We start from the raw sequence: 22,808 nt of genomic DNA, 5'->3' as shown, positions 1-22,808 counted from the left end.
AAGCCTACCACAAGCAGAAGAAAAGAAGCAATGAATGAAATAAAAAGCAGGAAAACAATAGAGAAAAGTCAGCAAAATAAAGAGCTGTTTGGTCTTTTTTTTGTAAAGATCAGTAAAATTGACAAACCTTTAGCAGGATAACCAAGAAAAAAAGAGAGAAGATACAAATTACTCAAATCAGAAATGAAAGCGATGGCATCACTACTGATCTCATGGACAATGAAGGGATAATAAAGGAATATTATGAATAATTCTATGCCCACAGATTTTATAAGTTAATGAAGTGGACCATTTCCTTGAAAGACACAATGTACTGAAAGTCACACAAGGAGAAATAAATACTCTGAAAAGACTCATATCTAGTAAAGAATTTGAATCAATAATGAATAACCTTCCAAAATGGAAAGCACCAGGCCTGGATGGGTTCACTGGTAAATTCTATCAAACATTAAGGAAAGAATGATATCAGTTCTCAATAATCTCTTCCAGAAAATAGAAGAAGAGAGAACACTTCCCAGCTCATTCTGTGAGGCCAAACTTATTCTAATAGCAAAACCAGATAAAGGTATTACAAAACAGGAAAATTGCAGACCAATACCTGTCATGAATATAGATGCAAAATCCTCAACAAAATATTAGCAAATTGAATCCAGTGATGTATAAAAAGAGTTCTACACCACAGACAAGTGGGATTTATTCCAGGTATGCAAGGCTGGTTCAACATTTGGAAATCCATTAATGTAATCCATCACATCAACAGCGCAGAGAAGAGAAATCGCATTATCCTAACAGTAGATGCAAAAAGAGCACTTGACAAAATTAAACACCATCCATGATAAACTAACAAACCACCAAACCACCACAACAACTCTTGGCAAATTAGGGATGGAGGGGAACTTCCTCAACCTGATAAAGTACATCTATAAAAACCCTAAAGCTAACGTCATATTTAATGGTGAGAAACTAGAAACTTTCCAATTAAGATCAGGAATAAGGTGAAGATGTCCCCTTTCACCACTCATTTTCAACATTGTACTCTATGTCCTAGCTAATGCAACAAGGCAAGAAAAGAGAATAAAAGATAGATTGGGAAGGAAAAAGAAATCTTCTTTGGTGAGGTGTTTGTTCAGATCTTTTGCCCATTTTGCAGATGGCATGATTGTCTATGCAGAAAATCCCAAACAACCGACAAAAAGCCCTCCTGGAACTAATGAGCAATTATAACCAGGTTGCAGGACACATGATTAATATACAAAAGTCAATTGCTTTCCTATATACCAACAATGAACAAGTGGAATATGAAATTAAAAACACAACACCATTTACATTAGCACCAAAAAAAAAAAAAATGAAGTACTTAGGAATAAATCTAACAAAATACTTAGCTATATGAAGAGGTATAGGAAGAAAACTACAAAATGTTGATGAAAGAAATCAAAGTAGTCTAAATAAATGAAGAGATATTTCATGTTGATTTGAAATTCCTTAATGATGTATGATGTTTAACATATTTTCATATGCTTATTTGACATCTGTAGATTTTCTTTGGTAAGGTATCTGTTGAGCTCTTTTGCCCATTTTTAACTTGGGTTGTTTGGTTTCTTATTGTTGACTTTTAAGACTCATTTATATTGTTTATTTATTTATTTTATTGAAATGTAGTCGATTTACAATGTTGTATTAATTTCTGCTGTACAGCAAAGTGATTCAGTTATACATATATATACATTCTTTTTAAAATATTCTTTTCCATTATGGTTTATCACAGGATATTGAATATAGTTCCCTGTGCTATACAGTAGGACCTTGTTGTTTCTCCATCCTGGATGTAACAGCTCACATCTGCTAACCTCAACCCCCCACTCCATCTCTCCCTCAACCCCCTCCCCCTTGGCAACCACAGTCTGTTCTCTATATCCATGAAGACTCATGTATTTTGGATACATGCTTACAGCATCTTTACTCATAACTGCCAAAAACTGGAAGCCACCAAGATGTCCTTTAAAAGGTAAATGGATAAACAAATTGTGGTACATCCATACAATGAAATACTAGTGATAAAAATAAATGAGTTATCAAATAACAAAAAAGACATGGAGGAATCTTAAATGCATATTGCTTAGTGAAAGAACCTAGTCTGAAAAGGATACATACCGTATGATTCCAACTGTATTAAATTCTGGAAAAAGTAAAACTATAAGGAGAGTAAAAGATCAGTGCTTGCCAGGGGCACAGGGGTTCTGGGGCTCAGCATGAAGAGGAGGGGCACAGGGCATTTTAGGGCAGTGAAAATATTTTTTATGATACTGTAATGGTGGATACTTGTCACTATACATTTGTCAAAACGAAAGAACGTACAACGCAAAGAGTGAACCCTAATGTAAACTATGGACTTAGTTAATCATAGCATATAAATATTGGTTCATCAGTTGTAACAAATGTACCGCACTAATGCATGATGTTAATAATAGGGGAAACAGTGTGTATTGGAGGGGTGGATATATGGGAACTCTCTGTATTCTCTGCTCAATTTCCTGTAAACCTAAAACTGTTCAAAAAAATAAAGTATTAAAAAAAATGAAAACACATTCGTTCTTTGGAAAATGTCACCCACATCATCTTCATCACCATTGTCATTGATCTTTGTGTCCTTTGAACCTTTGATAACCCATGAATGAGAGAAATTCTGTGTGTTACATTTTGTTTGTCTCTTCCCAGGCTTCACTGCTTTCAGTTCCTCAAAAACTGTCAAGCCATTATTAAGAAATCAAAGCAAGCAGGAAGTTTTAAATGACTCCACAAATTTGGGTGAGCCTCTACCACATGTTAGGCCAGGAGACAGCTTCCTAGTTCGGCCCTATAATATCACTCGCACCCTTTACTTGGAAAATTGCTAAATGCTGCTCCTGGACAGACGCTCTGCTGCTAATACAGACTGACTGTATAAGCTCCATCCTACTCAGCTGTCCAACTATGAGATGAACTGTTATTTATTTATTATTATTATTATTATTATCCTTATCATCATCTAACATAATTGGAGGGCATCCTGTGAACTGGGCCCTGCTGAACCATTTTGTGTGCATTTTTATCATTTAATCTGCATGACAGCCCTAAACAGGAACTCTATTATTATCTCCATCTTAGAGATGAAGAAGCTGAGACTCAAAAGGTGAAGTGAGAGGACAGCATTACCTTGATACCAAACCCAGACAGACACTACAAGAAAACTACAGACCAATATCTCTTATGAACACTGATACCACAATCCTCAACAAAATAGGAGGAAACTGAATTCAATAGCACATTAAAAGCATCATACACTATGACCAAGTGGGATTTATTCTTGGAATGCAGACTTGATGGTTCAACATATGAAAATTAATCCATGTAATACATCACATTAACAGAAAGAAGGAAAAAAATGATCATCTCGATTGATGTACAAAAAGCATTTGACAAAATGCAACACTCTTTCATGATAAAAGCACTCAACAAACAGGGAATAGAGGGAAATTACCTCAACATAATAAAGGTCAAATATGAAAGGCCCACAGGTAGCATCATACTCAAAGGTGAAAGACTGAAAGCTTTTCCTCTAATATCAAGAATAAGATAAGGATACCTGCTTTTGCCACTTCTATTCAACAAAGTACTGGAAGTCCTAGCCAGAGCAATTAGGCAAGAAAAAGAAATAAAGGCATCCAAATTCGAAAGGAAGAAGTAAAATTATCTCTGTTCACAGGCAACATGATCCTACATGTACAAAATCCTAAAGAGTCCAGGAAAAACCATAACCCTCTTAGAACTAATAAATAACATTCACTAGCAAAACCGTAGGACACAAAATCAACACACAAACATCAGTTGTGTTTCTATATGCTCACAATGAACAATCTGAAAAGGCAGTTAAGAAAATAATTTCATTTACAATAGCATCAAAATGAATAACATATTTTGGGATAAATTTAACCAAGGTGGTAAAAGATGTGTACACTGAAAACTACAAAGTGCTGCTGAAAGAAATTAAAGACACAAATAAATGGAAAGACACCCTGTATTCATGGGTTGGAAGACTTAATATTGTTAAGATGTCATTACTACACAGCAGGATCTACAGATTCAAAATCCCAACATCAGTTTTGGCAGAAATAGAAAAATCCATCCTAAAATTCATATGGAATCTCAGTGGGCCCCAAATAGCCAAAATAATCTTGAGAAAGAAAAGCAAAGCTGGAGGTCTCACACTTCCTGATTTCAAAACTTACTGCATACAAAGGTACAGTAATCAAAACAGTGTGATACTGACATAAGATCAGGCATGTAGGCCAATAGAATAGAATAGAGAGCACAGAAATAAAACTTTGCATATATGGTCCAATGATTTTTGACAAGGGTGCCAAGATTATTCAATGGGGAAAGAGCAGTATTTTCAACAAATGATGCTGGGAAAGACTGCAAAAGAATTAAGTTGAACTCTTACCTTACACCATGTATAAAAATTAACTCACAGTGGATCAAAGACTTAAACATAGTCTAAAACTATAAAACTTTTAGAGGAAAACACAGGAGGAAAGCTTTATGACATTGGATTTAGCAATGCATTTTTGGATATGATACCAAAAGCATAGGCAGCAAAAGTAAAAATAGATAAATTCAACTATATCAAAAATTAAAACTTCTGTGAATCAAAGGACACAATAAACAGGGTGAAAGGCCATCTAGAGAATGGGAGAAAATAGTTGCAAATCACAAATCTGAAAAAGGGTTAATATGAAGAATATATAGAGAACTATAACTCAACAACAACAACAAAAAAGAACCCCCAAATAACCTGATCAAATATGGGCAAAGAACTGGAATAGACATTTCTCCAAAGAAGATATATAAATGTCCAACAAGCATGTAAAAAGATGCTCAACATTACTAGTCATTAGGGAAATGCAAATCAAAACCACAGTGAGATACCACCTCATACCCATTAGGATGGCTACTATCAAAAACAAACAAACAGCAACAGAAAATAACAAGTGTTGGCAAGGATGTAGAGTAGGGGAACACTTATGCACTGCTGAGAAGGTAAAATGGTGCAGCTGATATGGAAAACAGTAGAGCGGCTTCTCAAACAATTTAGAATAAAATTATCATATGATCCAGCAAGTCCACTTCTGGGTATATACCCCAAAGAATTGAAAGCAGGAACTTAAAGACTTATGTGTACACTCATGTTTATAGTAGCATTATTCACAATTGCCAAAAGGTGGAAGCCACCCAAGTGCCCACTGACTGATGATTGGATAAGCAAAATGTGGTCCATCCATAACAGTGGAATATTATTCAGTGTAGGAGGAAGGGAATTCTGACACATGCTACAACATGGATGAACCGTGAGGACATTATGTGAAATAACTGTCACAAAAAGGCAAATTTTGTATGATTCCACTATGTGAGGTACATAGAGTAGTCAGGCTCATAGAAACAAAATAGAACAGGGGTTGCCAGGAGCTGGGGAAGGGGAAACGGGGAGGAGTTGTTTAATGGGTACAGTTTCAGTTTTGCAAGATGAAAAATTCTGAGGCTGGTTGCACAACAATGTGAATAACTTACAACTACTGATCTGTACACTTAAAAGTGGTTAAGACGGTAAACTTTATAGGTATTTTACCACGATTTAAAAAATGGCTAAGATGAAGGGACTCACTCAACATCAGGATGTTGGCCCAGGGCAATGTCAGGGTTTGAACCCAAGTCTAATTCCAAAACTTGTACCTTTGATTTGTACCCTGTGATTTTCAGAGTAGAGAGTGATTTAATAATGAGAGAGGAGACAGGCAGGACCTAATATACAAAACAAGTGCATTTTTTAAGGCTCCTGCATTTAAAATGTCTTTAAAAAGTATATAGTGAGTCCATAAAATATTGAGACGTTTAAACTTCTATTAACAATGACCATCTGCTCTGATGACCCCTGTGCTTTAAGGAAGCCTTCTCGGGAAGCTGACTTAGTTATGACGTTGCCCTGAGGTTCACTGACATTGTCGCTGAGGTTCGACGTGTACCTGGAACCGTCCTTTGGAGCTAGGTTTCAACCTTGCATCACCTGGCATTGGGAAGCCCCATCTCAGACCATAACCTCCCACTCCCGGCCTTCCTTATCCTCTGTCTCGTCCTCTCCTTGAGTCACGTAGCCTTTGCTCCCTGTTTGCTCCCTATGGGTAATGCCCTATGCTCACCCAGCCTGGGCCCTGCTCAAGCTCACTAGCTCCTTCAAGTCCATCCCGGCCCCCAAACCCTCCTGTCACCCTCACACTTCTGTCCTGAGGCTGGCCCAGTGCCCTTTGGGCCCCCCAGCCAGCAGGTCCCTGCTCTCAGGCTTTTCATTCTACTTTGACAACAGCCTCCTAGGTCTTCACCTCCTGCACCTGCCCCCATCCTCCATCTGCTTCTCCCAACCCTCCTCCATCCCTTTCCGCGGCGCCCTCTGCCCAGCAGGCCCACCTGTGTGGCTACATCCATGGGCTGATGGGCTCCTTGTGTCTTGTTTCTGGTTGGGTTTGGCCAATGGGGGGGTTAGAGATCAGAGCAGGGAGGAGAGAGCTTGGGGTACTTACTCCCCTGGCTTCCATTCTCTGGGGCCACACAGCTTCCCTCAGAGGACTCTACCCAGCCCTCGGGGTCTCCGGGTCCCAGGAAATGCCCCTGCCCCTCACCCCTCAGCTCTGGGGGTGGGAACAGTCCTCACTCATACTAGCTCTGGGCCCTGCACTATCCTTTGTGGTTTCTCTGAGCCCTGTCCCCTCCCTATGGAGTCCCTTCAGGAAACTCCCCTCCATCACTCCACACCCCTGTGAATGTGCCTTCAGCTCCCTGCCAGGACCTGGACTTCCCAGGCAGGGAGAAGCTCTTAGATGGGACCTTCAAGGCTTCTCTTAGCTGCCAAGGGCCTCCAGGTGGTCGTGCCTTCATCCCACCCTGGTCTGGTCCCTCTCCTCAACCATCTCCTCTTCTGCATCCTCACCTTGACAGTGTAACTTCCGTCTAACCTGTGAACGTGCTCACCACCCGCTCGGCCTGGAAACGCCGCCCCTTCCCCCTTCCTTTCCTTTATTGTCAAATGGCTTCAAGAGGTTCCTCTCCCGCTGGGTCCTCAACCCACTGCCATTGCCCTCGGGGCCCTCCTCGGGTTCTCGGCCTCCCTGTGACATGTGACACAGTTGTCAGAGAGAGGCACGTGGCCTGGTGGTTCAGGGGTTGGGGGAGCAGGGCAACGTGGTGGTTATTAGACTGGGCTTGAGTCCAGCTCTCCTACTTCCTAGCAGGGTGACCTTGGGCAAGTGATACCTCAGCTTCCTCATCTGTAAGGTAACAAAAGGACAGTCTTATAAGCTACTGGTGACCTATAAATGATATAATACATACTAAAGCACTTAGAAGAGAACATAGGGCAAATGGGAAATGTTCTCTATTATGAGCAAGAGGATGGGCTCTGGAGTTAGAAAGCCTTGAGTTCAACTCCCACCTCTGCTACCTTCCAGCTGTGCAGCCTGGGGCACGGTTCTTTGCTTCTCTTTGGTTGCTCCCTGAGCAGCAAAAATGAGTTTGATAAGCTGGGCTTCGTAGGATTGACAAAAGGTACTGCTTGGTGACATGTTCAAAGGAGTGGGATAACATTTTTGAAATTAACTTGTGTGTGTGTGTGTGTGTGTGTGTGTGTGTGTTTTATCTATTTCTTTTAACCTTTTGGTTCTAGGCTATCCCATCCCCCAGCCCCAGCCCACCACTGCCTCCGGAAAGGGATGTAGTGCAGAAATAGTAAAAAAAAAATGGGGTTTTCAAAAGAATAAGGATATGAGGAAACGGCCAGGCGCTGGTGAGACGACGAGTGTGGGAGTGGAAGGAAAGAAGAAGCTTCTCTGCTTCCCCGTCGGCTGGATCCTTCCTCCCCGGTCTCCCCGGGAGAGCCCTGTGGACCGGCAAGGCCTCAGGAGAGGCTGGTCCTGAAAGCAGACTGCCCGAGCGTGGTGCCCAGTGCCCGAGACTCCCCCTGTGACCCCAGGCAGGATACTCAGCCTATCTGTGCCTCAACGCCCTCATCTGTACAGTGGGGCAAACAACACTAACCTCCTAAGGATGGAATGAGTTAATACACTCGAGAGTGCCCAGAACAGGACCTGGCACACAGCAAGCTGTCTCTGTGATGAATACCCTCAGCCTGGCAGCAGCGCTCTGGCTCCCTCACCTCTCTGACTGCTTCCAGGTCTCCGCGCCGGGCTCCTCTCCCCTCAGATGTCCGTTTCCTCCGCACTCTGTCCACGGGCTGGGGCCACTGTGCCACCCCCTCGATTCGCAGGTGTGTGTTTCCAACCCCTGGTTCATCTCCAGGCCCCAAACTGCCTGGCTGCTTCCGGGATGTTGAGGTGCTCACTCAACCAGTCCTGCTTCCTGCCCTCTTGGTAACGGTATAATCACCTGCCAGCTCATCCAGCCATCTTTCTCCGTGGCCTGTGGCATTGATCCTACTGATTCTTCCAGAAAGCTCTCAGACCAGTCCCAAAGCAACGGTCCAGTCAGGTGGTAGTATTAATGTGGTGGGCAGAATGGTCTCCCAAAGATGCCCATGCCCTGATCCCCAGAACCTGGGACTATGCTCCATGACGTGGCCAAAGGGACTGTGCCGATGTCAAGGTTACTAATCAGTGCTCTTAAAAGAGGGAGACTAAGGACTTCCCTGGTGTTGCAGTGGTTAAGAATCCGCCTGCCAATGCAGGGGACACGGGTTCGAGCCCTGGTCCAGGAAGATCCCACATGCCATGGAGCAACGAAGCCCGTGTGCCACAACTACCGAGCCTGCGCTCCAGAGCCCACGAGCCACAACTACTGAGCCCACGTGCCACAATTACTGAGTCTGCGCACCTAGAGCCCGTCCTCCACAACAAGAGAAGCCACTGCAATGAGAAGCCCGTGCACCGCAACAAAGAGTAACCCTCGCTCGCTGCAACTAGAGAAACCCTGTGCTCAGCAACGAAGACCAAACCCAGCCAAAAACTTTTTAAAAATTTTTTAAAAAGTGGGAGACTATCCTGGGTTATCCAGGTGGGACTAATTGAACTCCACCAGTCCTTATAAGCAGAGAACTTACTCTGGCTGGATTGGAGAGATAAGTGGTGTTTCTTGCTGGGCCCCCACTTAACAGCCCCAATGCTCCTCTTCCTGGGAAAGCACCAGGTCAACGTTTCCTCTTTACCCAAATCCCCCCCTAGATGGCACCACCTCAGTCTGTTGCATGAATGAGGATCACAAGAACATTCATCTCACATTTCACTGACAACCCCCATTCTGGATTCCACAGGGTGGAATTTCCCTAGCTTAGTCAATTATCTTGTTATCTCAGTTAACTGAGAATTTCCAATTTAGATATTAGATGTTCCCAAAGCTAAATTTACACTCAAAAAGTGAAGCTTCTGTTTTTAGAAGCTTGAGTCAGCTCAGTCTGAAACTCAGCCCCACCTCCCCCGTCTAGCTGTGTGATTTGGGCCAGTTCCTTAACCTTTCTGAGTCCCATGTCCATGTCATCAAATGAGGATAATAATGATAATAGTAGTTCTCACCCGCACAGGATTTGTTTTGTGGATATAATTCTATAAATATATATACAGAACATACATAGATGATGTATAAAGCCATGTGAGATACAGTAAGTAGTCCATAAATGTATGCTGTAGCTGTCTGTATTATGTATGCTATTCAAAAGATTATGATCTTTCTTTCATCTCACATCCATCAGAATGGCTACTATAAAAAAAAAGGGAAATCACAAGTGTTGGTGAGGACGCAGGGAAAGTGGAACCCTTGTGCCCTGTTGTGAGAATGTAACTTGGTGCAGCCACTATGGAAAACAGCATGGCAGTTCCTCAAACATTTAAAAATAAAATTATCATATGATCCAGCAAGTCTACTTTTGGGTATATATCCCAAAGAACTGAAAGCAGGGCCTTGAAGAGATATTTATACACCCATGTTCATAGCATTGTTTGCAACAGCCAAAAGGTGGAAAAAACCCAAGTGTCCATCACTAGATGAATGAATAAACGAAATGTGGTGAATCCACACAATGGAATATTATTCAGCCTCAAAAAAGGAAGGAAATTCGGACACATGCTACAGCATGGATGAACATGGACATTATACTCAGTGAAAGGATATTATACTCAGTGAAAGAAGCCAGTCATGAAAAGACAAATACTATTATGATTCTACTTATATGAGATACCCAGAGTAGCCAAGGTCATAGAGACAGAAAGCAGAACGGTGGTTGCTGGGGGCTGGGATGAGGGGACAAGGGGAGTTGTTGTTTCATGGGTGCAGTTTCAGTTCTGCAAGATTCAAAGAGTTCTTGAGATGGATGGGGGTGATGGCTGCACAACAGTGTGAATACATTTAATGCCACTGAACTGCACACTTAATAAAAGTGGTTAAGATGGTCAATTTTATGTTATGCATATCTTACCACAATAAAAAAAAATGAGAAAAATGAGATCACGATCTAGCCCTTTCCTCTGAACTTTTTCCTCTTGGAAGCCCTCCATCTGCTGGTGAGAAACTAGTCCCATCAATTGCTGTGGTGGGTACTGACCAATGAAATCAGCCGCCAGTTCCCAAACAAGGGACAAAACATTCCCTGAGGACTGGTGAGACCAAACAGGTGAACCCCCAGAGCAAGGAGCACTTGGGGAGAAGCCAGGGGTGAGGTCGACCCAGGCAGGAGGACAAGCGCGATGCAGATGGGGAGCCAGGAAGTGCACCCTCCCAGGCCTGTTTCATTCCGTGGATTTCCCCACAGAGAGTCCACCTGTCACCTTATGTCTCAAAATGCAGGTGTTCGCTTAGAATAAGAGAAATGTGAATTAAAATGACACAGGTACCATACTTCACCCCGTAGATCAGTGAAGATCCAATGGGGGGTCAGCACCCTAGGCTGGGGAGGGAGTGGGAGACGGGTGTCCACTGTTGGCAGGACACCACATCCGGAAACCTCTGGTGGACAATTTGGCCATGCCCATCAGAGTTACAGCTGTATGTGTCCTTTGACAGAGCAGACATACCTGCACATCCGTGAAATGATGCAAATAATAGGACAATCCCAGCAGCCTTGTTTAATAATAATAAACAAGACTATGGTGTAGGCTCTGGTTCTTTTCTGAGAGGCAGCCCAGAACTGGCAGGGGCCAGGAAAAGGGACAAGAGTCATCCGGCTGGATGGGATCGGGGGTGTGTGTATGAGATCAGTCTGGCTTCACGACCCTCAGATCCCACGCTAGAAGGGCTGACACAGGCTGGAGAGATGGCTCCACCCATGAGAAAGGAGATGGCTGGCAGGACACTGACCACCGAGGGTGAGGGGTGGGCACCAACATTTCATCCCCCTGTCATGTCTGTTCTTTCTTTTTCTCTTCCATCTCCACCCTTGTAGCTGCAGCCCTGCGCTGACTTGGGCTGTCCTAGAGCTCAGTCTTCTAGGGATCCTGGGACTTCCCCAGGGTGGGACTGGGGGAGTCCCTGGGGAGGGGGTAGGGTCAGTCAGCCCTTCATTGTTTACCCTTCGCTTCTCTTTTCCTCAAAACAAAGTTTATTGAAAGAATACACACACACACACACACACACACACACACACACACAAGCAGGAGTTCTGCTGATCAAGAAGGGAGAGGGAGGGAGCACTGATGGTGGGGTTCTCAAAGTGTGGTCCTGGAGCCAACTCCAGGGGACTCCATTCCCCCCACCTGAACCTGGGCAGCATATAAATGTGAAGATTCCTGGGCCTTACCCCAAACCCACTGGGTCAGAATGCCTAGGAGTTCATGTTGAACAACCACTCTTAAACATACGGAAAATCCAACAACCACTGGCTTTGGTGTTTCTTCATTCTGGAAGAACTGAGTCCCTTTCTCAGCAGAGTTTAAATAACAGCCACATCCAACTCTAAAAATTACAGTTTACAAGGCACATCAAATCATATAAATTATAACTTGCAAGGTTTAGCTGTGAAATGAGCAAGGCTGAGGCTTTTGAGCCATGTAAAATGGGAGAGGGGAGATTGTGAATAGAGCTCCTGATGGCTCGTCTGCACACAGCAGCTGGGATGTTCACTGGCAGGTCTCCCCCTTGTTTACAATCCTTCAGGCCTTCTTCCCACTGCTTTTCAGATAAAGATCAAAACCCTTATGGTGACATGAAGGAGGCCGACTTGTCCCTTAGCCCTCCTCCTTCCCACTCTGACTTCTGGATGCCCTGGTTTTCTCTCAGTCCCTTGGATTCACAATATGCTCTTCCACCCCAGGGCCCTTGCACATGCCATTCCCTTCTCCTTTTGTCTAGTTAAGTCCTCCTTGTCTTCCATATTCCTTTCCTTTACAGCCCCAATGTTGGAATGGAATTAGTCACACCTCTGTGGGATCATTTGACTTATTTCTCTCTCTCCTGGCAGCTTCCTGATGGCAGGAACCATGTCCAGTTCTGCCATCACTGTACTCCTAGACTTTGCTTGGTGCTGAGGCTCTGGGTAAATACTGTGCAATGAATGAGTGATAGCAACAGTTATCACTGTTGACTATAAACAGTTCTCACTAGCCTGGCTATAAACAGGCTTCCTATTGCCTTAGGGAACCAAACTCCTTACAGGATATAGAAAAAAGTCTGGAGCGTAAAACCCTGCAAATATCAATATTGATTTTTCCCTGAGCCAAATGATTACAAGTGACTTTTATTTTCTTCCTCATATTTTCCTTTCTCCCAATTTTTAAACACAAGAAGCATGTAACTACCTTCCATTATCGGAAAGAGTAAATGATGTCGAAATACTACGATACCAATAGTCAAAACAACATGTCAGCCTTGCTGATGAGTAGAAATCTTTAGAAGCATGACTGCCTATTCTTTAGGATTGATCCAGGCAAATAGAACAATCTTTTTTATTTGCTAGATGTAACCTCTGAGTAATTGCAAGGATGACTTTTTAGTAATATAAATCCCTGAATTTTTTTTTTTTTTTTTTTTTTGCGGTACACGGGCCTCTCACTGTTGTGGCCTCTCCCGTTGCAGAGCTCAGGCTCCGGACGCGCAGGCTCAGCGGCCATGGCTCACAGGCCCAGCCGCTCCGCGGCATGTGGGATATTCCCGGACCGGGCACGAACCCGTGTCCCTTGCATCGGCAGGCGGACTCTCAACCACTTCGCCACCAGGGAAGCCTAGTGACGTATTTCTTAAGCTAAGTCCGAGGAGCAGTAAGCACTCAATTATTTCTATACAATGAATGCAACTCAATTTCTGTCTAGTTAATAACTGTCCTCATTAGTTCCCTTTTCCAAATGGCTTATTAATGTCAGTGGATCCTCATCTCAACCCTGTGCACCTCTGAGGATTCTTCTCAGTCTCTGTTTTAGGAGACCATAATAATGATCATTGTGTCATTCACTGAGCACCACATGCCAGGTTCTTTATATGCATTTCTCACTTAATCCTCAGAATAACCCTGTGAGGTAAGAGGTTTACAGACAGGGAAAAGGAGCTCAGAGTGATTAAGTAATTTGGTTGAAGTCACTCAGCCACAAAGTAGCCTAATGAGATTCAAACCCAGCTCTGTCTATCTCCAAAGCCTGTGCTTTTAAAAATTACTACAGTTTTCTAATATCATAGTCAGGTTCAAAACAGAGATCTCTGTCTCTACTTTAGCCAGACAGGAAATAAAACTACCCCAAATCTATGCCTTGTTAGGATAAAGAAGAAACGACAGTTCTTCTTCTTCTTCTTTTTCCTCCCACTTTGCACACTGCACAGATGTTCTGTGTCCTTGAAGGGAGACCATATCATGGAGGAGAATCTCACGGGGAGGGTCATGGAGTTATCTTTAAATCTGTTGCGTTTACAATAAACATTCTCAGAAAACTAGGAATAAAGGGGGAAATTTCTCACTTGGTAAGAACATGTATAAAAACCCTACAGCTAACCTCCTACTTAACGGTGAAAGAGTAACTGCTTTCCCCTAAGGTCAGGAACAAGCGAATATAAGGATTTATACACTGCTCTTGTTCAGCAGAGTCCTGGAAGTCTTAACCAGGGAAATAAAGCAAGGAAAAGAAGATTCAAGGCATTCAGATCTCCTTTTCTGAAAGGAGAAATAAAATTGTTCTTATTTGCAGATGACATGATTGTTTATGTATAAAATCCCAAGAAATCTACACAAGCCCTTATATAAGAAAGTGCAGTTAAGGTTGCAAGATACCAAGAAGCATACAAAAATCAACTGTATTTCTATACACTGTCAATGAACATGTGGACACCAAAATTAAAAATATAATACCATTTACAATCCCTCAAAAAAAAAAAGAGAGATATACTTAAGTGTAAATCTAACAAAACATGTTCAGGACTCGTATGCTGAAAACTACAAAACACTCATGAGAGACACTGAATAAATGGAGAAATATACCATGATCATGAATTGGAAGACAATGTAGGAGTATATCAATTATTCTCACATTGATATATAGGATTAAACACAATTCCAATCAAAATTACAGCATGATATTTTGTATATACAGACAGGCTTACACTAAAATGTAAATGGAAAGGCAAAGGAACTAGAATAGGTTAAAAATTTTTTTTAAAGAAAAGTGGGAGGAATCACTCTACCTGATTTAAGACTTACATAGCGACAGTAATCAAGGCTATCTCATAATGGTAGATCCATTATGACAAATAGATCCATGAAACATAATAGGGAACTAAGAAGTAGCCCCCATAGAAAGTATGGTCAGATTATTTTTGACAAACTTGCAAAAGCAATTCAATGGAGAAAGGATAGTCTTTTCAACAAATGGTTCTGGAACAACTAAATATCCACATGGAAGAAAAATGAACTTTGACCTAAATCTCACATCATAAACAACAGTGAACCCAAAATGGTTCATAGATTTAAACATAAAACTATAAAACACTTAGAAGAAAACATAAGAGAAAATCCTCAGGGTCAGGGACCTTGTGGCATGTTCTTAGACATGACACTAAAAGCATGATCTATAAAAGAAAAAATAACTACCTGGACTTCATCAAAAGTTGAAGCTTTTGCTCTGTGAAATACTCTGCTAAGAGAATGAAAAGACAAGCTACGGATGGGAGAAAATATTTGCAAACCATCTATCTGACAAGGGACTCATATGTAAAATACATAAAGAATTCTCAAAACTCAATGGTAAAAAAATTAACAATTCGATTAGAGACACTTAAAAGATATGAAGAGATATTTCACTGAAGAGGATATGCAGAAGGCAAACACGTACATGAAAAGACATTTAACATCACTATCGATTTGGGAAATGCAAGTTAAGACTATGATGAGATACCACTACACACTTACTAAAACAGCTAAAATGAAAAACAGTGTTTATGCTAATTGATGGTGAGGATATGTCTCATACATTGCTGGTGGAAATGAAAAATGGTACAGCCATGCTGGATAAGTCTGGCGGTTTCTTTACAAACCGAATATATATAAACACATATGTTAATCCATGCAATCATACTCCTGAGCATTTATCACAGAGAAATAAAAACTTATGTTCACACAAAAACCTGTATACAAATGTTTATAGTACATTTATTTGTAATAGCCCCAAATGGAAACAAAATGTCCTTCAAAAAGTGAATGGTTAAACATAGGTGATACGTCCATACCGTGGACTATTACTCAGCAATAAAAGAACAAGCTAATAACCTAAATGGATGTCAAGGGCATTACACTGACTAAAAAAAAAAAAAAAAAATCAATCGCAAAGGTCATACATAAATGATGAAAATTATAGAGACGGAGAACAGATTAGTGGTTTTCGGAGCGTGGGGACGATGGTGGGAGGAGGAATTGTGACTATAAAAGGAGCATCACAAGGGACATCTCTGATGATGGAATACTCCTATATCCTGATGGCCACACCCAAATCCACACGTGGTAAAATGGCACAGGACTCCACACATGCTTCGTGCCATTCTCTCTACCATTTGTGCATCTATAATTATTTCAAAATAAAGTTTAAAAAACTCTGTTGAGTGAAGTCTGAGAGTGGTCTGCCTTTCACAGTCCTAAAGGGATTCCATTGCAGTTCTCTTTCTGCTTCAATATTTTAATCCCTTTCAAAATTTTAAAAGGCTCAAAGCCACTGTTTGTATAATTCCTTACTTACAATTTCTTCCAACTTCCTTGGCTGTCAATGAGCTGGGACTGTGGACCAAGCCACAGCTAATTCAGAGAATGGAATGAAATGAAGTGAGAGAGCGCTGAGGCCACGCCCAGGGCTGACCCTGATTGACTACTTGGAGGTACGGGGGCGGGGGAGGGCTCTGAGGGGCCCATAGTCTCCAGAAGCTCTGGAAAGGGCGAGAGGCCATTGCTCAAGCTGGGCCCTTCAGGTGGCCGTGGCTGCCAGACGCGGAGCAGGTGAAGGTCAAGCATCAGCTCTACGCCCACCTTCCAAACCGCGCCATCAGGGTGGGACACTGCACACACAGTCAGCAAAGGACACAGGGCCCATCGCACTTTGCACTGTGCTCATTCTTACCACATGTGCCAGGGAGACCCAGCACATGCGGGGAATGGTGGCACACCGAGGAAGGCTGGGACTGTTAGCCAGAGGCTGTGCTTTACAAGAGACTGGAGTCCACAGAACAGTAAGGACTTTTGGTGGTGTGAGGGGTAGGGAGGGTCGGGGACTGGCTAGGAAGAGGTCTTACCTCTAAAACAAGGTCTGAATTTTCATGCCTTCCAATCGTAGTGCTTTTATTCAGGACAAAATAGCCTTCTGCACTCTTTAGATAGGCTTTCATATTCTCTGCTTTCCCTATAAAAGGTTTTCAGAAAACAATTTTGTTAGAAAAATACAGTCCTCTAATTATTCAATGTCATATTTAGAATGAATGGAATACACCAGAATGTCCACAGGAGAAGTCAGCAGAGGTAGGAGTGGATAGCTGGATTTAACAATGATCACAATGATAATTCCGCACATTTTTAAGACTGTCCTTTTAACAGTGATAGCCGGCATAGATGAGCTTGCTTCTGATCACAAGAGGACATCCTTTATGTAATTCAGAGCACAAACAAGCAATAGCAAAAAAAAAAAACAAAAAACCAAACAAATCTGAATTCCACTGATCACCGCTCTCCACCTCCCATTAAGCTTAGTTTGGGGTTAGTTATCTGACAGAATCAAGTACTCAGGGTTACTAACCCACCACTTACTAGCTCTGTGACTCTGGGTGAGTTACTTATTCTCTCTCTATGCCTCTGTTTCCTCATCTGTAAAATGGGGCTAATAATACTCTGTATCCCAAAGAGTTTTGTGAGGATTAAATGTGAAGCATCTAGAATGGTGATTGCTACACTAAACACCCATTTGTCCTACTGTGATCGTGACTGTTATTAATCTTGGGCTTCTGAACTTTGACTCAAGAAACCCCAACTTCTACAGAGCTTCTTAAAGTGTGGAAGAGTCAGTCATCAAGGAAATGGGCATTAGAAGATACTTTCTTTTTAAGTCACCGCATTCCTTCATATATTTAGGTTGAAAAAAAATAATTTCCAAAGACAAAATATCAAGATTATAGCTTGGCTGTACGGTCAAGACTCTGTACGTATCTTTTGCTGGCATTTTATTAGGAAAATGTCAAACACACAGAAAAGTTGAAAGAAGTGGATGGTGAACTTCTATAGAACCACCACCCAGATTCTACAATCAACATTTTGCTCTATTTGCTTTATCATATATCTACCCATCTATACATTTTATATTTTAATGCATTTCAAAGTAAATCCTATACATGGTTTTAAAATTTATTTATTTATTTTTGGCTGTGTTGGGTCTTTGTTTCTGCGTGAGGGCTTTCCCTAGTTGTGGCAAGCGGGCGCCACTCTTCATCGTGGTGCGCGGGCCTCTCACTATCACGGCCTCTCTTGTTGCGGAGCACAGGCTCCAGATGCACAAGCTCAGTAGTTGTGGCTCGCAGGCCTAGTTGCTGCGCGGCACGTGGGATCTTCCCAGACCAGGGCTCGAACCCCTGTCCCCTGTATTAGCAGGCAGATTCTCAACCACTGCGCCACCAGGGAAGCCCTATACATGTTTTTTATTATTTATCTATTTATCTATTTATTTATTTATTTATTTATTTTTGTGTTGCGCGGGCCTCTCACTGTTGTGGCCTCTCCCGTTGCGGAGCACAGACTCCGGACGCACAGGCTCAGAGGCCATGGCTCACGGGCCCAGCCGCTCCACAGCATGTGGGATCCTCCAAGACCGGGGCACGAACCCGTGTCCCCTGCATCGGCAGGCGGACTCTCAACCACTGTGCCACCAGGGAAGCCCATATATACATGTTTTTTAAAACATAAAAATTTCAGTGACTTCAGCTGGTTCCAAGATGTTGATGATAATTCACATGATATTTGAATTCTGATCCGTCTCAGTGCCATGCCAAAGATAGTCTCTTTTCTTTTTTTTCCTTTTTTTTTTTTTTGGCTGTGTTGGGTCTTCGTTGCTGCATGTGGGCTTTCTCTAGTTGCGGCGAGCGGAGGCTACTCTTCCTCACAGTGCGCAGGCTTCTCATTGCGGTGGCTTCTCCTGTTGTGGAGCATGGGCTCTAGGTGTGCAGACTTCAGTAGTTGAAGTACGTGGGCTCAGTAGTTGCGGCACACGGGCCCTAGTTGTGGCTCGCGGGCTCTAGAGTGCAGGCTCAGTAGTTGTGGTGCACTGGCTTAGTTGCTCCGAGGCATGTGGGATCTTCCTGGACCAGGGCTCGAACCCATGTCCCCTGCATTGTCAGGCGGATTCTTAACCGCTGAGCCACCAGGAAAGTCCCCAAAGTCTCTTTTCAACTGAAAGGTCACTGATGTGTGAACTTGTTAGACTGTGGATAAAAACAAAAATCATCTAGGTCTGACCGTAGAGGGTCTCCGGTCTGGCTCTGCTTTCCATCAACATCTCCATCATCATTCCATCACTGAATCCCTACTAAGTGCCAGGCACTGGGCTGTCCTTTTACACACGTGGCCTCTGTTCACCCTCAGAACCACCCTGCGAGGCAGGTGTCAGTATTTTCCCGCTTTACAAATGAGGAAACTGAGACTCAGAGAAGTTAAGGTCACACAATAGTAAGTGTGTGACAACTCTGGGCCTTTGCCTGTAACCAGTGTACAAACCTCCATTGCTGCTGGAGGGGCAGAGTAGGGGTGGGGGAATTGCACTGTCTGCTGACACTTGGGACATGTAATAAAAGAAAGTCCTTGAAACCAGCATTGTATCCTCTGAAAGGAAGACGAGACCTTACCTGGGAGTAAGAGAAATAAAAATAAGCAGCATAGTTTATATTTGTAAACTTTGAGGCCTGTGGATGTCCCACAAATATTGATGCTTTCAGATAATGAGAAATACATTTGATTAAATTCGCTGTCATGTATACAGGGGAAAAGACATTTCCTCTTCCCAAAGAACCATGCTCTGCTGCCTTCAGTTATTAATCTTCAATTGCAGAGGACCATGTTAGCACACAACACATTCAAGTCTAATTAAGCTAAAATGGAAACTTCCAAGAAATGTCTCTTCTGCAGGAAAACCACAGGAAACGCCACTAATCGAAAACTTAAACTTGGATTATGCACATATTTGTTTTTTAACTCTCACCCCAGACGTCCCCAAGGCTGGGGTCTTCTCTCTGCTCAGACGTCCCCCCTCGGGGCAACCACCTGACCACTCTGGCTAAAGGCACCCTCAGTCATGTTATTCCCCTGCTAGTTTTCCCCTGCTGTGTTTCCTTCCTTGTACTTATCATTCTCTGACATGTTCTTGTTCCTTTCTTTAGTTATGCTTGCTGTTGGTTTCTCTTTCACTAACATATATGCTCCTGGAAAACCAGAACTGTGTTCGTTTTGTTCAGAAGCGATTCTTCATGGGTATGTTGTGTTTGTACCCATCTTCAGAGCAAAGGCATTGAAAGATTTTGTCCTGCACTCACTTTCCGAGGATGCTTGTATGGCAAACAGCTTGGGAGGATAGAGGTAATGTTTCTAATAAAGATAACGGCTCCTTCTGGGGCAAAAGTTGGGCAGGTTTGCTAGCAGCCCCTTTCAAAGATTGCAGTTTCCTGAGTTTGGAGTTCCTTACCTGGGACACAGACCCACTGTGCGCACAGCATCCACACTGGCTGCTCTGCACCAGCCCGAGGGACTTTCAGGGCAACAGGAACCAATGTGCATATGCAGCTCTGGCTGCCTGTTATGTCAGCTGTGCTGTGAGTAATCAAGTTCTTTGTTTCTGGCCCAGGAGTCTCTTGTCTTCTGCCAGGAACTATAAGCTGGGCAGGCTAACTTACTAACTTTCAAACAGGGTCAAATGTCAGACCCTTTGCAGTTCCTGCCAGTTCTGTGCATTACCCCTTCTCCAGGGTAGGGGGCGGCGGGGGGGCAGAACCTGACACATAGTAGGTGCTTGGGAATCACTTGCTGAGTGAATGAAAATACAAAGGACACCTCAAAGCAAGTCAGTACAGCCAGCTGGCTAGGAAGCTTTGATAGTAACTACCTTTCATTTTTCCTGTCAGTATCTAGCTTAGATGACTCCTTGGAAAACCTAAATTCTATCTCTTTAGCTTTTGGATTGGACAATATTTCTCCACCTTCATTTTGCCCTGTGCATCACTTCCTTGCGTGAAAACACTGTCAAAGTAATTTGAATGTGTGGAGCTCTGTGAATTCGTTCTTACTCAGTGCCATGGAGCACCAGCCACAGGAAAGAGCAAAAGGGCTTCAGTCATCTGCGTTCCCCCGACCACTTTGGATGGCTCAGAATTGGGCTATAGGAGCAAACTTACTTTTGAGGTTTACAGTGGCCTCAAAGTTCCTTAAAGAAGGGGAGTTCAGGTAAGGGGCGGGTGTGTGTGTGTGTGTGTCTCTGACCATTGGGTGGGTGTTGTCCATAAATCAAGGGAAACAGGGGTTCCTCTCTTAATCCCAGCTATACCCACAGGACATCCAAGAGCTGGTGCCCAGGAGAGGCTTAAAGCTCCCGTGCCGCCTCCCTTGGGGGGCGAGGTAGGGGCTGCACTTAGGAAGGAACGGCTGGTGTTGGGGCATCTTTTCTGGGGTGCTCCTGGCGACCCGAGCCTGGATCAGAGAGTTCGGACACGGGTGGCGCCGGGTCCCCTGCCTACCCCAACGCCCTTGACCTCGCAGGGCTGGCCTCCTCCGGCCCAGGTTTCCGCCCGCCGCCTCCTCGCGCGCCGCTCTCACCTGGCCTGAGGAAGAAGCCCACGCCTCGTCCTCCGCCGAGAGCCCTGACCTCCGCCCTGCCGCCCTCCCGCGGAGTCTCCAGGCTATGGCCCGCAGCCCATGGGCCCGCCCGGCCTTTGTACAAACGTCGCCACGGCAACGCCATTCTGACGGCCGAGCTGGGGAGGGGCGTGGCGTGCGCGGCGCCCGAGGATGAGGGGGAGGTGCGCTGGCAGCACCCGGCCAATTACAGCCCGCTGCAGCGCTGCGAGCCCTCCCCGACCTGCCCCCTAGACGTCCCCAGCCCCGTTTCCAGGATGGGGAAACAGGCTCCGTGTTCACAGAAGTAGCTCCAACTCTTACAGCGGGGAAGGAGCAGCCTCAAGAATCCTTCCTAGTGATCTTAGCTCCAGGCTCGGTGCGTTGAGGAGGGGGTGGTCAGGCGTGGGAGGGTAATGGAGCTGAACCACGAGAAGCTTGGAGGTTAGTACCCCCCGTCCCACCCGAATCTCAACTTCTCTCTGTTGTGGAGGAGAAAACAGAGTAAGCTGGGGGGACCATCACTTCTGGGGGTGGGGGTGGAGATGGGAGATGTGTGGGGTGGAAGGAACACTTCTGAAAGAATGGAAGATTCTCCCACGTGCTAGGGGAAGGGTATTTACAAGCCCCCAACCTTCCTGTTACTGTCCTTCCCTGTCAAAACTCGCGTTTATTCATTCATGTGTTCTTTACTTCTACAAACATCACCTGAGTCCCTACAAGGTCAGACGGTGGCCCCAGTGTTGACATGGATCAGATCCGTAAGAAACTCCCCCACACTCCCCATGGGCACGGGGCTGGGGGGATGGAGCGTGTGGAGAAGACATGCAAATGCCAACTATCTCCCCTCACCCCATGTCACCTTTTTCAGATCAACCCCTTCTGTCTGGGAGCAGAACAGCTCCTCTGACTACCTACAGAATGCCTCATTTCCCTGGCAGGAAATGACTGACAAGGTGCCCCAAGACAAAGTCAAAATATTCATCTGAGAAAGATGAAAGATGGCAGACTCCACTCTAGTCAATTAGAAGAAGATATAAGAGAGAAAAATCATGGAAATCGATATGGGATGGAATATATGGTAAAGATGCTCCCACATGCCTAGAGGCTCTTAGAAATGCACATTCCCTGGCACAGACCTCAGAGATTCTGATTAAGCAGCTCTGGAGCATGGTCCAGGAATGAATTTGTTGCATTCTTGCAAATTCCTTGTGCATTTGTTAAAAGCTTGGCAAAACCTCAGGACTTAATCAACCCTGCAGTTGAATCGCAGAGCCCTCCCAGAACTTGTGCCTAGAAATCTTTTCCAGGCCCTCAGTCAGCCTGGAAGGTTCTGCCTGGGTTAGTTCCCTTCGACCAGAAAGACCTTAGGAATGTATGAGGAGTGACCACAGAGGCCGGGGCCCTGAGTGGTAACTTCAGAGGAACAGAGAGGGTCAGGCTCAACTCTCCAGGCACATTTCTG

At 44.0% G+C, this 22,808-nt stretch overlaps 1 protein-coding gene across 1 annotated transcript in view; it reads right to left on the bottom strand.

Moving 5' to 3' along the window:
• LOC132502414 (forkhead-associated domain-containing protein 1-like) overlaps window positions 1–21,402 on the bottom strand; it is a 94,628-nt gene extending 73,226 nt beyond the window's left edge. Inside the window, 2 exon segments of the mRNA XM_060118329.1 lie at window positions 16,780–16,886; window positions 21,326–21,402. Coding sequence (XP_059974312.1) covers window positions 16,780–16,872 — 93 coding nt within the window. The 5' untranslated portion in view covers window positions 16,873–16,886; window positions 21,326–21,402.
• Between the last annotated feature and the right edge of the window lie 1,406 nt (window positions 21,403–22,808).

This window comes from Mesoplodon densirostris, chromosome 2 (assembly GCF_025265405.1).
Source record: "Mesoplodon densirostris isolate mMesDen1 chromosome 2, mMesDen1 primary haplotype, whole genome shotgun sequence".
Lineage (NCBI taxonomy): Eukaryota > Metazoa > Chordata > Mammalia > Artiodactyla > Ziphiidae > Mesoplodon > Mesoplodon densirostris.
Note: the sequence above shows the minus strand (reverse complement) of the source record. Positions and strands in the feature narration are given on the sequence as shown.